This window comes from Azolla caroliniana, unplaced genomic scaffold (assembly GCF_043228905.1).
Source record: "Azolla caroliniana isolate FFs.n. ecotype wild unplaced genomic scaffold, voAzoCaro1.0.p SCAF_3, whole genome shotgun sequence".
Classification (NCBI taxonomy): domain Eukaryota; kingdom Viridiplantae; phylum Streptophyta; class Polypodiopsida; order Salviniales; family Salviniaceae; genus Azolla; species Azolla caroliniana.
The window spans coordinates 24,213,410-24,233,366 of NW_028230438.1; the positions used below are offsets into that span (position 1 = coordinate 24,213,410).

A 19,957-nucleotide genomic window follows, 5' to 3' on the forward strand; every position below is an offset into this window, starting at 1 on the left:
GGCTCAGACTTCGGGTTGCTTAACACCAAAAATATATCACTGTGGAGACACCTAACTGCTTGCAAGGGTGTATAACCTAGAACATGCATAGCCAGTTCGTCATCCTTGGGCTGAGATTAGATGACCCCGTCCATATTCACTTCCCTCCTATGAATTGCATGACACGTTTTATTCACGTTTTACAGTAGCACATGACACGTGAATAACACATGGGCCCACCTCGCTGTGGCATTTACAGTAAAATGTGGCTGGCCAGATCAGTACAGGCATAATTCCTCGAATCATTAATCCATTTTGTATCTGTGTCATGCATTTTGGATTATTTATTCCCTGCAACATATTTCCTTCATATTATCCTCGTTAACAGCATCAATCCATTTCACAACTATTTATTACATTTGGATTATTTATTCCCTACACCAAGCTTTGAATCCTTCAGTGACATTTTCTTGAAGATATTTCTTGCCCATCAAATATTTGAAGTCAATACACACTCAAATAGCCACATGAACTAATAATTGCTCTCCTTGTAGGCATGGCATATAAATACATAGGAACTGACGAACTGTCTTTGGTAAGCAAAACTGGCAATGTTGACTATGTACACAATAGGCAAGATTTGCTTGGAACTACCTGTTGTGATGAAAAGCACAAAATTCAAACTTTATTTTCAGGTTCAGCATTTTAACACACAAAGAGGCATGAATCGTAGAACAAACTGAAATACTGTTTCACAGAATGAAACTAGCATTTACACAGCAAAGAGTCATGCATGACTCACTGAACAACCAATTGCTTCGAACTACCCAACTTTTCAGACACCATACAATTATAATGACAACGAACTCAATTAAATCAATTCAATGATATATCGTCAGGAACATGGCTTGACAAATTGATTTAGCTTTTTACCCTGCATCAACATTATTTAGTTTCTAGCTATGACAATAATCACCATCCCCATTCTCTAGATGGTGGAATTTGGAAGATGAAAATAACATTTCTTTTAGTTTTTACTAAAAACTAATATATTTTCAGGATTCTGATCACAGATTCAAACTTTCATAATATATCCCATCAAAACAAAATTATTTTCCTACCAATTCTGTAACAGGAGGTGCCTCTTTTATGACTTCATGTAGCCTATGCATGTATTCCAATGTTCTATGACTTCTGTAACAGGGCAAGGACACAGTGATATGCACATTACCTCACTCGCCTTTACAAACATCTTCCGGAAAATCTTAGTTCTTCACATTCAAAATATTTCATTGGGAGTTTTACAACATGAAATAACTTCTAATTAATGGCTTCAAGCAAAACTATATCACACATTTGTAGTTGAAAATCTGGGCGAGAACATAAGAATGTATACATAGCCCAAACCTCATTCTTTCAGAAGCATTTTCCGGAAATCTTGGTTTGATTTTGGTTCATCATCTTGCTTTCCTACATTGGATGGTCTTTGTTGAGAAAACCCCAGCGGTCTAATAATCGCACGAGGTGCAGCAAAAGTATTCTTTCCTACTAACTGCACATGCCCTCCACGTCGGTGTGATAAAACACTTGTTCTACCACCGCGACCTCTCCCTCGAGAACTTTGTGTATACTTAACCTTCTCTTCTTTCTTTCCATGTATCTCCTTCTCTTCATGATCTTCCCTATCTTGTTTCTTTATATTATCTTCACCATCATGATCCTGATGTGGCTGCACTCCAGTAGCTACAAAAGTTGGCATAATAATAATAGACTGTGAGATGAAATTTAGGGCTTTGATAAAAACAACAGATTGTGATGAAATGATTATATGAACTTGACAAATATGCCAAAATACCCATACAATTTCACAGAACTTAACAAAAATACCCCTCGTGGGTTTAAAGTTCCCAAAATACTCGCAAATTATTTCTATCTTTACGATCTCTCCCTCTACCTATTACATATTTATATAGAGAAAGAATCTGTAGGAAGAGAATTTGTTGAGAGGAGAATTTTGAAGAACGAGTAGTATTTTGGGTAATCTGACAAATACATGGTATTTTTGTAAACTTCCTTGGCATCAACTTTAACCGTTTGTCAATGTTAATACTTACCATCATGGCGTTTACTAGTGACTGGACCCTTCCTTGCATTTCCAGATGGATCTGAGCGAAGAACCTTTACTTTAGAACCTCTTAATTTATTGTTGTCTTTTAAGACTGCTGCACACAGCCCTTCTTCATTTTCAAAATCTACATAAGCAAAACACTGCCCCAAAGAAATAAAATTAGCTATTATTTTACGAGTTTCCAATGGGGAATGTTTTCTTTGTGAGCTTGACTTCTTTTTTTTACCTAGATTCTTGAGTTCTTTTTTTGAAAAAGGCTACGAAATAGGGGGGAAGGGGGCAGATCATAGTGCAAAAGAACCAAGGAGAAAAGCAAAGTTACCTAAAGAAAACAAGGGTCAAGATGTATGCCTGAAAGAAAGCTCACAAAAACTAGGTAAACAAAAAAGCTCGCCAGGCCAAGCTCACAAAAGAAACTATACCACATATGGGAGTAAATAATCAAGTGATTGATAAAATATTTACTCTTGAAATGCCAGTTTTCCGATCCTTCATGAGCCGAACAGCTTTGACGGTGCCACAACTAGCAAAAAAGTTCCAAAGGTCCTCTTCATTTACCTGGAAAAATAATTAATCAAACTTATTGAATAAAACCTCGAAACTGCTTGAAGAAGCTAATCTGAGAGCCCAAACCTCTGGTGCCAATCGATGGACAAATGCTGTACATTGATCAGTATATCGGTTTTTCTCCTTTGATTCAAGACCCACTTGCATTTTAGATTCCTCATGAACTGATTTGTCTCCATCTAATGCATCAACATTTTTCACTTCAGTTATTCTAGGTCGTTTATTGGAAGATTCATCTGCCTCTTTAAGATTTCGCTTCTGTTTAGCAACTGTATTTTTCAAGACTTTGTCAGCTTCTCGTCCAGCTATAAGTTTTGCCTCTTGCTGTTGTTGGTATTGTTTCAACTCCTGCAATCTGGGCATTACCTGAGGATGTACATAATTTGAAGAAAAACTTTGAGAACAAGTTCATCAACGAAAGAAAAAATACTAGTAATCAAGCACCACCTTCATAACAGCACGATCATAATCTTCTAGAGAACCATATTCTCTCTCAAAACGCAACCATGTCTCACAAATAACCTAATTAGAAAATAGAGAAAAAGAAATATAAATATATTCAAAGGAATCTTTTTATGTTTTCAAGGAGTCGAGCACATCTGTATTAGCAAACTCTTACCTCAGAACCATTTCCGTCGAGCCTTCTATTGTAACATCTCTTATATATTGTGCGAGCTTCTGCATGATTCCCCAGCCCAATCTCCATGGCAATATATGATTTCCAGACTTTGGCCGTCGATCCGCTATCACAAGAAATATCCTTTATCAGAATTCTTTTTCAACAGTATGAATCCATATAGGCATAAACAATTCCTTAATAAAGATAAAACCTTGACTTGATGAGACTCTCAAAAATTCCACGAGCCGCAGCCACATTCTTTGCAAGGGATATTTCAAGCCATGCCCAATAAGAATGCAGCCTCAAAGATCTATCAACAAATCCTGGGAAATATGAGGAAAGAAACTGGTCGGCTTGCTGTAACGGAAGACAAATTTAAGAAAGGGTTAGAACCAGTAGTTTATCCATAACGAAAATACAGGACTTGCAAAGATCAAGTACAGTGAAAATGTCTCGTAAGCAATCTAAATAAGATTGTTTATTAGCCCCATCAGGTAATCCACAGATCCTCCGACGGATCCCATCCACTCGAGTAAGATAGTGATCAAGATACTGTACATATTGAAGAAGGTAAAGGGTATCAGTAATCAGCAAATTCAGACTAAATATGTGCACTTTATACAACACAAGAAAAACTTTTACAATACCTCTTCAGGAGACGAAAAAGAAAATCCTGAATTTAATGATCGTTCAAATACCTGCAGAGGGAATATTGAATTCAAATATGCAACATGAAGTTTCAGTAAAAGAAGCTAAAAGTTCTGATTGGCTATATTACAGAACTCTACAAAACATGACGCTCTCCTTGTAAGGCCTTGTATAATAAATTTATAATATCTATTACAATGATTGATAATAAAAAATCATATAGACATTTACAAAACTCCAGGAGAGCTCATTAAATTGTTTAAATAGAAGTAAACTAATGCATCTTCAAATTCCACTTACCTCCGCAATGTCAGAATCATCAGAGTTAGCACGTTCAAGGGCAAGCATATAGCTACTCCATAGAACCTGCATCCAGGGACAGTTCCGAACAGCTCTTCCATAGACATTCAAAATTACCTTAGAACCCTGTAGACAAAGAGAAAGAGGAAGACGTTAAAGTATGCTCTAAATTAAACTGGACTAAATCCTGAATCAGTGTACCTTAAGGTTTTTTTCCACATAATCAGTGTACTTCAGCCAGAGATCATGAGTAATTGGAAAATCTGCCACTGCACGTTCATATAGTACTTGTGCACGGGCAGGATCCCCTGTTGCTTCTTCTAATGTAATATATGTCTACATCCAAACATAATGCGAAGGATATTCAAGTATCAGTATCCATGGCCCATATATAGTAAAAGGAACAGTTAAGCAAGAGAGCACAAGACCAACAACGCAAGCAAGAAAACTTGCCAAATAATTTTGCAGACATTCAGCATCTTTTTGCTTCTGTTCTGATATTTTTTCTTCAAATGTTTCACGTAAAGAGCACATTTCAAGGGCTTTCTTGTATGCAGTAGCTACGTGTAATGGTAAACCAGCTAACTCATTTGAATCGTCACCGATTTTTACATCATGTTGAGATTCCCATTCAGAATAATCTTTTAGAGCACTCTTACTATCATGCAATGGTACAGAGAGCTGCCTCCGAAAAAGATTGCGTATACAGTTCACTTGTTTTTCTCTAAGCTGTAAAGCTACCACAATGATTCAGTGTACAGTCCACCTTAGTTATAAAAACACAGATGTAAAACCAGACACAAGAACTCGCATGATACCTCATTCGTAGCATCTGGCATATTATTTAGTAAATCTATTTCAAACTGACGATACAGTCCCCAAATCTTTGATGCTTCTGTGAAATGCAGACCTGCAGAAGCAAGCGCTCGTTCAAAAAGGTCCCTCATTTTGGAAACTCCTTCAGTATTGCGTTCCACAACATCTTGATCGTGACTCTTCTTGAATTCCAGGTAATCCAACCAAAGTGGAACTGACTGCATGAGAAACACACATCAAAAGTCATCTTTTCAATAACTGAGAGAAATGTGAGTAAAATAAGACTAGACAGCATAAATTCACCAGATAATCTTGGAGGCCTCTATCATATATCTTCTCAACAGCAGCAACATCCTGACAGCTGGAAAAACAAATACATATAAACCCTAAAATATAGTGTGGCTTTATAAGCATATGACCAGTGGTGCAATACGGATTTTACATAACTCCTCTCGTGAAGAATAGCAGATGATAACACAATACCCACATCCACAAGCACGAATTGTTCATTGCTTTGTGTTATTTCTTCCACAAACCATTTGATAAAACATGATTAACTTTAATAAAGGGCCAAGGCTGACACCATACAGTGTTATTGGAGATCACATGGCTATACTTGATAGGGTTGGTTGGATGCTTAGTGAGGAATCTATACTTGGATACATATGTTCTTTTTAGAAAGACTGTTATTATACACATCATAGATTGACACATGCGTGATATTTTCAATATTCGAGAATACAAAATGGCCCCAAGAATATTATAAAACCATTCGTTTTACAAAAATATATAAAATATTAATTAATTCATTTTTTTATTTAAATAAATTTAGTTCACTAAAAAAGAACAATCATTCATTAACAAATTATATACATATGATTAGTATTAACTCTCTTTTATAGTGTCAAATAAAAAATGGGGAAGTTTATGAACCTTTCTTTTAATTAATTAAATCTTTTTAAAAAACGAATATTTGTATATTTATTATAGAAATATGATTAGTATGAAGTCCAATTTTTAATATCAAAATAAAAATATCTATAATTTTTGAGAGAATAAAAAGTGAGGAATTAATGAACCTTTATTGTATTTTTTTTATTTATTAAAAATAAAACGAATACTTTTATATTTATTATAAAAATTTCTTAGTGTCAAGTCCCTCTTAATGTTCCTTTTTATAGTCCCTCTTTTAATGTTCCTTTTTATTGTGAAGTCCCTTTTTTTTTATCCTAGTAAACTAAAAAAGGAGGGAGTTCTTAGACTCTCTTTTTTTTTTTTGGAATAAACAAATACTTGACCATGCATTCGTATGCGTATTCGTATGCATTCGAATGGGAAACCCCACGAATGCGAATATGTCAATCTATGATACACATAAATCCCTTAACAAGGAATGACAAAAGTTAACTGAAGCATTGTTGCATGCTCTAGCAAAACAAGAGACCTGCAGATATGGCAAACTTTTGCTTTTGCTTTTTTAAATGTTTTACACCTAATCTCATGATAGTAATTGTTATGAGACCTTTCAAATTATCCCGAGGTGTGGATGTGGCCTCACAATCAGGCAGAGGATACACAAATTTATTGTTGTCTTGCCCACTTGCACACCTTGGGATGACTCAGGGAATGCCCACAAATTTATTGTTGTGTGTCTAAGCCCACACAATGGGACATCTCAGAGTCGTCTCACGACAATTATGATGGCCCGAAAACTTTGGCTATAATGGCACTAGACCAAACCCTTATCTTGGGAATCAAGAGATCTTATGGGTAGTAATCGACTACAAGCACATAGAGAGCCAAAACATGAAAATCTCAGTAGCTGAAGGGTATCAACCCTATGTTCCACAAGAATGGATCAGCTCACTAGGTGAAGTACAATGGAGACAATACGAGAAGCTAAAACTCTTCAGTATGAAGGGCCTAGATGTACAAAACTTTGATGAGGCACAGGCATCAAATGCTGGAAAATCTGTGTGGTATTACGTTTAGCATAATATCCCTATATTGATAACACCAAATTTGAGACTGACCCAAGTTTTGTGCAAGAGAAAATAGATAAGAATTAAGCAAATGAAGATAAATACTAGGAATGTTTTATAATACTCCTCAAACTCATGAAGCCAATTCATTGTGTCAAGCATTTCTCAATTTTTCTAACACATTAATATTTAATTACTTCTAGGAGGCCAAAATACAGTTAAATTTTATAGTGATGTTCATAATGCAGAAAAGCTCAGACAAATGGATAGATAGGAATAATCAGAAAACCATTCTTTCACACACGTTCAGAATACCTGGAAGAGAGTCGGGCTTCATCCTGTGCCCATTCTTGCCACATCGCTGGAGTGAGAGGAAAAATTGAACTCATGTATTCCCTTGCATTTCTAAGCTCCTCCAGCTTGCACTGTCTCCTTAGAGCATGTATGTACTGCGACAAGATAGAGTGCATATAATAAATTATATTGCATAATTACATTGTGTGTTTACTAATTAAAGAGTGGCGGTTTAAATATAAAAATATTCTTAATTGAAGTTCCCTGTAAGTGAAAAGTTGAATTTTGACAAAGGATGAGACCTTCTAAGACCTGGTTTGAGCTTCTACAAGTGGATCTGATACTTCTTCTAGCCTATGTGTATGGCAATAGTGAATTTCTGCAAGGAAAAGTTTGATGATAAATTGTCTACATAATATATGAAACTTGGCCACATACCAGACCTCTTTACCTATGACTATCATCTGAAAAGTATAAGAGAAACCGAAGTACTTTAAATTATGCTTTGAACTGCTCAGTGTAAGTATTATCTGAAAAGTTTGTTTCGCTATGCTTTGAGCTACTTTTAGCTGGTCATGCATTTCGAAGTGTCAGAAATGTTCATTCTTTTCGAATTTTAACCTTTACAAACTCTACTCTACTTTAGATTCATCTCATGCACTCAAAATTCACTGAACTCAAATTATCTAAGACCTATTATCACATAATGGATACCTATTTGTAAGCTCAAGCATTACCTTCTGAGTTCTATAAGCTTGAATTCACTAAGATTTATCCTCAGGAATGATAACTTAAATCCCTAAGACCTATCTTCACAAAATAGAACTTCAAATCCCCTTGCATGTATCATCACAAAATGTGAGCTTGTATTTTGCCTACAATTTATCATCACAAAATGAGAATTTCAAAAATTGCCTGCAAGTCATCATTACACAATGAAAATGAGAATTTCATCATAAGTATTACAATCTTCATTTCTAACAAGGGAGTTCTGAGACATGGTGACACTCAAAGAAAATATACAGAATCTAACTACTGTTGCCAAGAAGAACAGGCACTTTCATCAATTCGGGAATGGCGATATACTCAAAGGAATTAAACAAGACCTCAGTATTTTTCGAGAAAAACAGTAGAGAAAATGTAACCAGACACGTAGATTCACAAAAAATGAAGAAATTTGACCACTAAGAAGAAAAACATAGGTTGTACCCAGATATATAGATTCTCGTATAGAAAGGAGAACCAAAATCAGCTTTTTCCAAGAAGAACAGAGCAGGCTTAAGGCCTGTTAGGGATAAAAAGCGAGAGAATACCTCAACATGACCTTGAAAGTTATACTTATTCTCAGCCAAGGATTTCTCCATCTTCTCTGTGTCTTCTTCTTCTTGTTCATCTTCAGATAGACGATCTTCTTCTTCGTCATCGCGGTCGTCTTCGTCATCCTCCTCCTCGGCTTCTTCGGCTTCTGCTTCAGCTTCAGCTTCTGCTGAACTATCAGTGTTCGTCATGATCTCGTCCTCTTCTTCGTCGCGTATCGTCGTTTCTTCTGTTCTCTCCTTCTCCATTTCCATCTCTCTGATCTGCAAATTTGACGTATATATATATATATATATAATGCATATATATTTAATTATTTACACTAAATTATGTATACGTATACATATATGTACATAAGTATGTACATTTATAATGTACAATTTAGGCTTCATGGTTTTTGAGTATTTACACATAACCCATACGCACACATTTATATATTATAGTCATACACATACATACATACATACATACATACATACATATATGATATATCCATAACAACTTAAATATACACACCCACACATATGCATGCATCCATAGTTACACGCTTATATGTATACGTTTGTGCTTACAAACACATGACATGCATACATGTTTTGATACATATTTACATGTACATGCGTCTTACATATATACATACATACACATGTTTTTTTTTTCTTGTAATGCATTATGTTACAAAGGAAAACATGAGACAAAGGCGAAACCCCCCATAAGACTCATACATACAAGATAAGAACATACATGTCTCCATTACTAAATAAACTAAGAAGCCTTTGAATAAAAACGTGGAGATGTTTTGGGACATCATGAAAAGCATCAAACGCATGGAAAAACAATCACAATGAAAGCCAAATTATGTATTGTTGTGGGTTTTCTATGACATGGACTTGGTTGTGGGACAAGTGGAATGCCCATAAAGCTTAGAACCTTTCGTGGATTGAAAAACTTCCACATGGTTGTTGAATGACATTCAAATAACAATTAATACAGAAAAAACTATAGGGATCAAACCTCAATTGTAAGCAATAATGTGGTCATAGTAGAAAACTACATGTAGTTGGAGAAGTCCACACAAATGTACTATGATTTCATTGGTGTGTCCAAATCATGCGTGTCTTGCATTTAGGATGTGTAAAAGTTATGAGCTAGGTGGAAATCAAGGTTAAAGTGTACTTGGAAAAGTTTGTTGTCTTGTGAAGAAGCATGTTTTCTTGGGTTACTTATTCAATCTCTCCTTCAATGTCAAAATATACAATGTGAATCACAATGCATAAATATACATATATAAAATATGGCAATTTACTCAACCCAAACAACCAAAAGAAGTTTCAAAATCGAGGTTCAAGGAAGCCACCATTATATATTATCAGTAACTTGTTGCAGGAAAAGTATATTGTGTAGGCATTAGTCCAAGACAGACAAAGAAGAATTCCATTAGCTTGTAAAACACCTCCAATAAATGGCCAAATAAGTATTCCTTGATTCACGTCGATAAGAAATGTCCCAGGTTTGCATTAGTGGGAAAATAAGCATTTTCCTAAGCAACAATGAATTCTTCTTCTATGCTCCTTAAACTTGCCCTTTCCACTAAACCATAGACTATTGCTGCTTGCATATACCACACATCATTACAAAATGCTTATAGCCAAAGGTCAAGATGCAATCTACATGCATTTTTCTAGCTCTTCAACGTCCATAAGATGAAAACAAATCACGATCCTCATGTTATGATTCGTCCAATATTGGAGGCATCGGGTATGCTTTGAAACAAGTTACCAAAGTTTATGGGATAGGGACATGCATTCAAATTTTGTGTTTGTATATTGCAGATAGGATTTAGGGTTCAAAATCCTCTAATGGGATACTCTAAAACCTTTTAGAATTACCTTGTTCAAGATCTCTTCATGTCCACTTAAGATGTTTCATCACTTTTTTCCAACTACCAATGAAAAGATTCATCTTTATCCAAACAAGCATAAATTACAATCTTGATGAGGAATGTAACATCCAACTACGAAAGTGGGCAAATTGTTAGATGTTCTAGTTTGAACCATATGTAGCATTTGTATTCATCATTTTTTATGATCCACACCATAGTATGAACCATACGTGCATTCGCATTCGTGAATGTTTCAATCATCCGCGTAAGAAAAACACCCTCAAAGAATGATAAATACCATACTTTTGGATTAACTATTGATTATGAGGTAAATAAGCCTAAAAAATGGAAAAAACCAAAAAAAAAACATTTAAAAAATGGGGAAAAAACACAAGAATGTTTGAATAACATTCGCATTCGCTTTCCAACACAGGAAAACGAATGTTATGCTAGACAAACACGAATTTTACATACTATGATCCACAAACATTTATTTTCTCTACACACATCGCACATCCTTAACGACTAGCATTTTGTTGTGAGATAGTACGATCTTTACTCACAAAGTATCGCATACCTATTTTTCAAATTTTCTTCATATCCTTTACGACTAGCATTTTGTTGTGAGATAGTACGATCTTTACTCACAAAGTATCGCGTACCTATTTTCGAAGTATGATCTTTCACTTTGTATCTTCCATCATTGTGCATACAATAGGCCTTTCTTCGGAGTAAGCAAAACCATGTTTCCCAACTCGGTATGCTCTAATGCATGTTAAAGAGTTCACTAATGGCCTTTCTAAGGGATGCGGGTGTTTCCATACCCTCCTCTTTAATCCCACGGATGTTCTTTCAATTCTCAAACATCAATGCTTTCTACATTCTTCTCTTTCATCATATACATAATAAATGAGTTTGATACCACATACATCGGCCCATGACTTCGTTGTGCATATATTTTTTATCCCACTTACATCCCTCCTCATTGTGTCCATTTTTTCCTCTTTTAAGATTTCCTTTAATTCAATCTTGTTAAGGCGCTCACTTGTTTCAAAAGAAGATCTCTCTCTCTCTCTCTCTCGGAAAATCTCAAGAAATATCTTTTCGACACCTTGGTGACACCGGTTCTTCTCTATGGGGTGGAAGTTTGGGGCAGTAGCATCCCTAAATCTATGTGGAAAGAGTTTGAAAATGTCCAAAAATATTTTCTTACAAAATTTCTACAAGTTAGAAACAAACGCCCTACACCCTCCTCCTCCTCCTTGAGACAAGATCGCTTCCCATTGAGATCATGGCCATGCGACTTAGCTCACATGCATTGCAATGTGAGATAGGGAGTTGGGGCACAAGTGATGAGAGTATGGTACGTCCTTAGTTTGAAGGGTAAATAATATTTTTTCCCTTTCATAATTATGCTTATCCACATTTACATCCATCCAATGTCATGAAGACATACATTTTGGCCTTACAAGGATTCAAGCCCAAGACGTCTTGGTCTATATGTTAGACCTTTAACCATTATAATAACATATATGATGTATAGTTATAATAAATGTATTATTAGTTAACAATATATTTAGAGTATTCTAGAACATTCTAGGATATTCCATGATTATATTAAATATCATAAATATCTAAAATATTCTAGAACATTCTAGAATACTCCATAAGGACCTATAAATAAGTGTCTATTCATTCATCACAACTCATTTGGTTCAACACCAGTTTGTAGCCCCTTAGCCTACTCTTTGTAATCCTTGCTCTCTTGTAATATAAACTCTCTTTCCATTAAGAAAAAGAAAAAGAAAAGACTAAATGCATAACTTTAAAATGAATGATGGCCATGATTACTACAAGAACCTTGACCCTTCAAGAAGAAATGGAGAGCACCAAAAGTAGTCTTTTGGAAGAAAAATTGTGCAAACCACGTCAAGTGAGAATTTCGTATAGGTCAAATGATATAGAGTTTGTCGCACTTCGTAATAGTTACGTGATTTCCAAGACACCCTCAGTTATCGAGCCTTCAACATGCATGTGTCCCTTCTTATTCGATTTCCATAAAGATGGTCCTTTTTAAACTACAATGTTGAATGATCAGCAAATCTTCCCAATTCCACATTCAAAACCATCACCTGAACTCTGCTATTCTTTTCTGTCCTCTTGGGCTTTGAGGCTTTCTTCAAATTCACATCCATTGGAGAATATGATTGTACGTTTGTAAAATCTACTTTAGTCCTTTCACGTTCACTAAAAAACTGCACTATAGTTTCATCAAGCAAACCTGTGACTTTTGATGGTATAACACTATTTTCTATTGTAGGTTCCATAGAAGAAAGGGGCTTCTCCAACTTTCTTGATTTCTTCTTCTCTTATTGGTTAAAGGTCTAACATATAGACCAAGACGTCTTGGGCTCGAATCCTTGTAAGGCCAAAATGTATGTCTTCATGACATCCAAAAGGCATTTCCCTACATAATCACATTAGGTCCATAGGCAACATCAATGAGGCGCAATATACGTTTCCATATAGTTCCATAATGCAAAATTGTTTTTCAGCAAATAATGCAGAATCTTGTTCATTGTGTGAAGGAAAGTTGGTCTATGCTTATTTCAATTTTAAAAGGTCAATACGAGTCCTTCTCTAGTAATGAAGATACCATGTTTCTTAAACAACAATCCTTTCAAGGCACATGAAAGGATTTGTTTGTCTTTGTGGAGAGAATTGACAAAATGGTTTGGCAATATCTACCCCCTCACTGGTTGTTTCCTCCATAGGTGGAGTTTGTTTTACCTTATGACATAGTGGGGGATATTCATATAACCTTTTTTCTCTACTATCTTAACCTCCACTAGATTGTATGCTATGTATACACTTATTGGATTGGTAATGGAAACTAAGGTGTAGTTTTTAAAAATAAAAATAAATGTGAGCAGTCACCTATCCCCATGTTGTTTTGGTTGAAGTATACTTAATGTTCAAAACTTGAAGCATCAAGACAACCACAAAAATCAAGGCATATGTGTTGCCAAGAAAGAAAGGTTTCAAACTACACATTGAATCTCGACATGTGGCTAGTGGTCTCCTGCGAGTGGATTTATACACCAATTGTAGATGTCACTACCACTTACAGGCAAATTAAAATAACACCTTGGGTACAAGGCACCATGGTGGTGGGTTTTACACTGAGATAATGATCCTCTCAATACAATTCAAGGTTCTAGCCATTTGGCAACTCATGGAGTGCACAACGATGTGTTGGAGAGAGAGAGAGAGAGAGAGAGTTCCACAATGTCATACAAATGAGGGTGACCAAACCCTTACATGCTCAATTTTCTAACACACATACATAATGATGATCAACAACCTTCAAATGATTTATATATAGAGCTAGGATGGTTTCTTCATACTCCACACCAAGAACCTTTTGAATCCATTATCTCAAATCTAAACTCTTTGTCCCCCCATTTCTTCGCATCTTTGGGTTGACAAATGTCTAGGAGATTGCACACTAATGTTGTATTGTGAAAGATGGGTAACATATTGAATTAGGTGCATAAAACACTTGGAATTTGTTGTTAATTGTTTTTGGTGTAAAGGCTCAATGCAAGGATAAGCATGTTACTTCAAATCTTGGGTTTGTACACTAGTCAAGTTCTTTAATGGGAAATCAAGTAAAAATGGCTAACATAACATTTATTCCTTGTTACTTGGCATTATCCGTTGCCCAAAGGGCTATTTCTTAGTACATCTTAATTAGTAACACATTACGAATCTCCTCTCCATCACAAATAATGTAATCTCTAATAGAGACACAGACAAAATGAAATAGTTACCATCAAGTAATGAAACTTTTGAGCAAAGAGAACAGAAACAACAGTCGTAGAAGAGACCAACACAAGAGCTCATCTCATTAAAATCATCTCAGTATGTATACAAGATTAGGAGATCCCGAAGAGAAGCTGGGTTGGTCCACAAAATTGGATCAATTTGTGTTGTTAGTTAGTGTTCATTCTATCAAGTCTAAGCTGGAATGATCCTCTTTGTTACCATTGCGTGATTACAGCATCATGCACACAAGGAAAATAATTGAACTGAAAAACAATGGAACCGAGTAGTTAAGGGTCTAGGGTTTGGTGTGCATGCCATGAAATGGTACAAAGAGACATTATTCCATTTGTGCCATAGGAATTGATTAATGACTGCATGCATGAAGAAAAACACTGCTAGGGTTTAGAGTTTAGTGGCTTAACGCTGGGTTTGGGTTTGGAATGTTAGTAACGATATATAGTTAGTTTTAATTTAGTAAAGCCTCTTTCTACATCCAAAAGAACCACAATAGCATGGTAGGGATTTGACTTTGCCATCCTTGACTACACTTCCAAGCTCATATCCATAGTCATAAGTCAATTCCTGTTTAGCAATTAATTGGAAAGCTTTTCAAATTAGTGTTGGGAGCTTCAGTGAAATCAATATCTATGAATGGCTTTATTAATCATCATAACTACCAAATAAAATATATTCACAATTTTGTTTACCTGCAAAGGACTGATTGTATCAGCTGCAAAGAACCAAATCCGAGGCTGACTGAGATCATGATGGTCATTTAAAACACACTGAACGAATAAATTGGGCTCACAGCTGTGGTTGATCATTCGGGATACATTTCCACATGTACCAGCATCAATGCAGAACTCAGGCTGCTCTGGGACATTATCAAGTGCTCCTTTTGGAGCTCCGATGTCTGCAGCATTTGATACCGACCGTTTCTGCAAATGCATTATATTTATCTCTATTAAAGCTTGTCTTATGAAGACACAATAGACCATAGGCGATGCGATGTTTTATCGATTCCATTATCCATTTTCAATTATGAATGGTTCAAAGCCAAATACATGCACAGCCATTCATAATTGAAGCTACACATGGATTCTTTCACGGACAACTATTGCAAGTTGAAGCAGTTTGATAATCCAATCATGCACAAATAGTGAAGTCCTACCTGACGTACACCGATGCCTTTAATTGTTTGCAAGCAGTCGAGTTCAAAGATGAATTGACTGTCAGATATATTGTCTGCATCTTCAGTCCTCATGAGTGTGCCTGCATATTGGCAGACGGGAGCTCCAGCAGGGATTGTATCCCAAGACCTCACACCCCATCCTTTGTTGGATGTTTGAAATACCTGTCCATATTCCAACACCAACAAATTTTTAAAATGTTATGTTATGTGTGTGCCTCTATATCTGGGTATGAATGTGAAGTTTGTGTCTGAATATATGTATGCATGTGTTATCAGGACATTACTATCAGATGGAACAGTTCAAAGGCTTTTAATTATATTATCAATGAGTTATTCAGAAATGTTTTAAAAGGTTTTATCTGAAGTCGTCTTATTATTTGGCATTCATCTAAAACTAATATGATGTGATATATAAATATGCAATGCATACCTCGAGACGATATTGCATTCCTTTCTGTGTAACACGGTTAGAGCAATTTGTGCTGCATCCGCAATGAGGTCCACACTCATAAACCACATCCATAGGTTCTATTAACCTGCAAAGAAAAGCACATTTTTATAAATGGTGATGAAGGTCCTGCAGCCCGCAAAACAAGTTCAATTCTTTAAACAGCATTATCTACTTACCTCCCACCATTCTTCATTACATATGGGAATCTTTTTTTGTTGAGAATGGCACAAGAACATTTATTGGGATCCAAACACTCTCCTTTGCAGCTACATCCTTTGGCAGGACTGGGTTTACGCACCCCTTCCTTCACCTCAAGTTTTGAAATATATCTGAAATCTATACAAAGAAAAAAGAGTACCAAGTGTTTACAAAATATTTCAATACTTCACTCTTATGAGTGTAAGTGTAACATCTTACCAGGTGCAACCGGAGGGTTAAATAAATTTGATGCTGGAATAGGTATTGGTTCCAAACCATTACTAATGTCTCCACAAACAAGCCTGTACAATTTTCGCAAAAGAATAGGTTAGTTACAGTCGTGTGTGTTAATCAAAGCACCTGGATAGTCAGTTAACAGCTTCCAGCACATATGGAACTTTCATGTTTTCTTGATGTCTCCAAAGATATTCCTTATTATATGATTTTTATTCCCAAGACAGTTAAAATGACCCGTCATTTCTTTGTAATGATTGTTTCTGTGGTTTTTTACATCACATTGAGGATTTCCACCAGTAATATGATGCATTACACCAAAAAACTGGAAAGTGTGAAAGGGATAGAAAGGAAGCTCCAATAGAAAGCCAATGACGCACAAGAACTGGAAAATGAAAAATCTGAGTGAAATATAGCTTCATTTAGAAGCCCCTACGGCCCAAAAATCAAACTATAAAAAAACCAAGCAATGCTTTGTTTATTGTTCTTTACAAAAGAGACTGCTCTAATGAAAATCTTAGGTTTGGAGTTACTGTCGATAACGGTAGAAAAGCAATGTATATATTATACCCTTTTAGTTCAGAAGCACGAGCTGGAATTTGTCGTGAAACAAATTGAACCTGGAAGAATATTTTAAAACTTAGAATTACAAAGCACTACATCAGTGTGCCCCACATTCATTAGCTAAATGTGTTTAAATAACCTGATCCGTTGTCAAAATAGGTTGGCCTTCAAGTCGCTTCAATCTGAACTTGTAAACAGTAAATCCTGAGATGCCTTTCTCTGCCCAGTAATCTTTTACCTGAACAAGCAATGAAGAAATCAACGAGCCATGAAACCAATAAAACACTGTTTTTAACTTTCTTTGAACGAGATGCAAATAGAAATAACCACCTTGCAAAAGCTTCGCTTCTATTCTGAACAACAAGCTTATTTTTATTTAGACTACCTCCATCCTAGGTCAAAAGCATAGCTTTGTTATTGCGCATCTTACCTTATAGAGTCCATCATATGTGTAAACTTTTCCTGTGTAGCTATTCTTTGTTTTATGTCCTCGGATTAAACGAACTGGTATATCTTGCTCCATGTTGTTCTGCACGAATTAAATGTAGAGTTTCATTTTCTGTTTTGTCATTTTTTTACCGGTTGAACCGATGGGCTTTAATTTAAGACAGTTATACCTTCAAAGCTAAATTCCCACGTTTCAAGACTTGATCTGCAATTTGGCGTTTATTTCCAAGTAGATCATTGCCTCCTTGTCCAGTGTAAATGACATCTTCGGAATTGTCTATATCGTCCTCATATGCTCCTGAGAGCATTATTGAGCTCGCCACAGGTAACTTAGCAATGTTCTGTAAGAAAAATGCATAAGATAAAAATTAGGAATATAAAAATTTCTTATAATGTCTTAGAAATGTTGATACTAAGATTCCTTTAGATGTCTACCAATTTGTTTTTAAAAGCTGCTGGTATGGTATCAATACCACCAAGCCAATGGCAATGCAATCCTATGGCTATCATCTCACATCTAGAGAAGAATTGGTCACCGATCTTGACTCCTATAATAGAGAAATAAGTGTTAAAACTATGCCCCTGTAAATGTTAAATGCTAGACAGAAAATAAACAAATACTTACCTGAAACATTTCCAATCACCTTACCCCTGTCTACCATCTTCTTATCAGCTCTCATCTATATAAAAATGTTCAGATTTTAAAACGGTTTCCAAAATTTTAAAACTATCATTCTCAATGGATATAGAGTTACATGTGTAATAGCCTTAAGATCTGGGCGTCTTGATTTCGCGCGCTCATTTTTGTCTGTGTTCTTGATGACTGCCGTGGCCTCTTTACGGCACCGCACTTCCTCTTCCTGTTGGGAGTAATAAATAAGCAAGGTCCTCTGTTTTAGTCATGGATTTACCTTAATGGTAAACTAAGTTCTGGTAAGCCATGCATACATCAGGGTTCAAGCCTCACTAGTATGTACTGTTTCATTAAATGAGATAACTAATCAACCCCTCTCTGTCAGTTCTATATGCACAGTTTTGTTAGATGAGATAACAATCAATCCCTCTATATCACGATAGACTTCAAGGGCTTTAATAATTTCATTCATTGTTCTTGTAGGCGAGACTTACTTGTACAAACCGAAGGTAGTACGAATTAAAGAGTCTAAGAACCTCCTTAACTTTCTTTGAAGCATCGCAACCTGTGATATCTCCTCCAGAAACAAACTGTGTTTGTACCAGTGTCTCAATCATATGCGTCTTCTCGGCCACTATATCTCTGCAAATTTTTGAAACCAAATTAGATGGAGTCTTGTTTAAACTGTACCTTTCAGGATCTTCCTTCTTGTTCTCTGTCTTAGCACTGATAATATCTCTGCATTTGTTGTATAAAATCTTCCTTACAGGAAATTCAATCTTTCCTTGCTTAGCGTTGGCCATACCTCTTCTGCAAGTGTTCTTAATTGCGTTTACTTGAGAAACTTCAATACTCGTCTCCTCTGTCTGAACACTAATTATATCTTTGCACGTGTTCTCGCATATCTTAGTGTCAGACAATTCAATCTTTTTCTTCTCTGTTATTTCATCACCGATTATTTCTCTGCAAATCTTTGTAACAAAAGAAGATGAGGACAAAGTAACAGATGGTACTGCTTCACCTTTCTCTTCAAAAACTTCTCCACTGTCTCCTTCTCCTGTCCCTACAGTAGCTGTATGATTATCTTTACATTGTGAGGAAAGGGAAGAAGAAGAACATGAGGGGAGAAACTCTCCAATTTCTCGTTCAATTTTTGCGCATTTCTCTTCTTCACAAGGGTATCCAGCGTTATATTCGTCCTTCTTTAAAGTAACTTTGTGAGTACCTTCAGATAGTGATGAAGAAATAGAAGAGGACTCTTCATATTCTTGTTCAATGTCTGCAGAAGAATGAATACTATGGAAAACATCTTCTGCATTTCCCACCTTTCTAATCTTCCGTGGGATTAATGAATCTATTTGATCTGCAAGTGTTCGTTTCCGTGATATCATCTCATCACTATATAATTCTTTGGTTTCAGCAATAGTTCCCTGCGTAGGTGAAAATTCACCTTCACCTTTGACCTCTCTGATAGAAATCTTAACATCGGATTCATCACAGAGAGTCGGATTAATTGTGGTAATGGCTACTTGAAATTGGTTCTTGAGCATATTTCTTCTTCCTGAGGGATTATCAGTGTTATTGTTAACTTCTCTTGCTTTCTTAAGACTTTCCATTCCACCCTCTCTACTCCAACTCACATCATTACCTGACCTGAGTGTTGAATTTCTCACTCTCTGACTTCTCCTGCATGTAACAGATCTAATATTTTGATTATCAGCATTATCTTCATCTTCATCACTGGAGAGAACTATCAATCCTCTTCTGGTTACCTTATTTGAACACTCAGACTCAGTCTGCACTCTTTCTGTTTTTGCTCCTTCTCCTCTGATTGTTTCTTCCTCTTCTTTTTCTTCTTCCTTTTCAGCTTCTTCTTT

At 35.9% G+C, this 19,957-nt stretch overlaps 2 protein-coding genes across 2 annotated transcripts; both read right to left on the bottom strand.

The window, feature by feature from the left end:
* Nucleotides 1-1,232: 1,232 nt before the first annotated feature.
* On the bottom strand, nucleotides 1,233-8,929 carry EMB140 (EMBRYO DEFECTIVE 140). The gene is made up of 16 exons (XM_087317233.1): nucleotides 8,647-8,929; nucleotides 7,355-7,488; nucleotides 5,361-5,418; nucleotides 5,060-5,275; nucleotides 4,695-4,970; nucleotides 4,443-4,577; nucleotides 4,242-4,367; nucleotides 3,941-3,991; nucleotides 3,735-3,845; nucleotides 3,505-3,650; nucleotides 3,294-3,417; nucleotides 3,122-3,196; nucleotides 2,741-3,040; nucleotides 2,573-2,665; nucleotides 2,094-2,247; nucleotides 1,233-1,722 (listed from the first exon to the last, which is right to left on the bottom strand). Exons 1-16 carry the CDS (start codon nucleotides 8,902-8,904, stop codon nucleotides 1,388-1,390), a joined length of 2,592 nt encoding a protein of 863 aa, XP_087173359.1. The 5' UTR covers nucleotides 8,905-8,929; the 3' UTR covers nucleotides 1,233-1,387.
* Nucleotides 8,930-14,427: 5,498 nt separating this feature from the next.
* LOC147866756 (histone-lysine N-methyltransferase, H3 lysine-9 specific SUVH4-like) lies at nucleotides 14,428-19,957 on the bottom strand. Its single transcript, XM_087317234.1, has 14 exons — nucleotides 18,575-19,957; nucleotides 18,202-18,306; nucleotides 18,072-18,126; nucleotides 17,882-17,994; nucleotides 17,617-17,787; nucleotides 17,430-17,528; nucleotides 17,139-17,237; nucleotides 17,006-17,055; nucleotides 16,421-16,503; nucleotides 16,180-16,339; nucleotides 15,983-16,088; nucleotides 15,532-15,714; nucleotides 15,068-15,298; nucleotides 14,428-14,942 (listed from the first exon to the last, which is right to left on the bottom strand). The coding sequence occupies exons 1-14, from the start codon at nucleotides 19,694-19,696 to the stop codon at nucleotides 14,832-14,834; spliced, it is 2,688 nt and encodes an 895-aa protein (XP_087173360.1). The 5' UTR covers nucleotides 19,697-19,957; the 3' UTR covers nucleotides 14,428-14,831.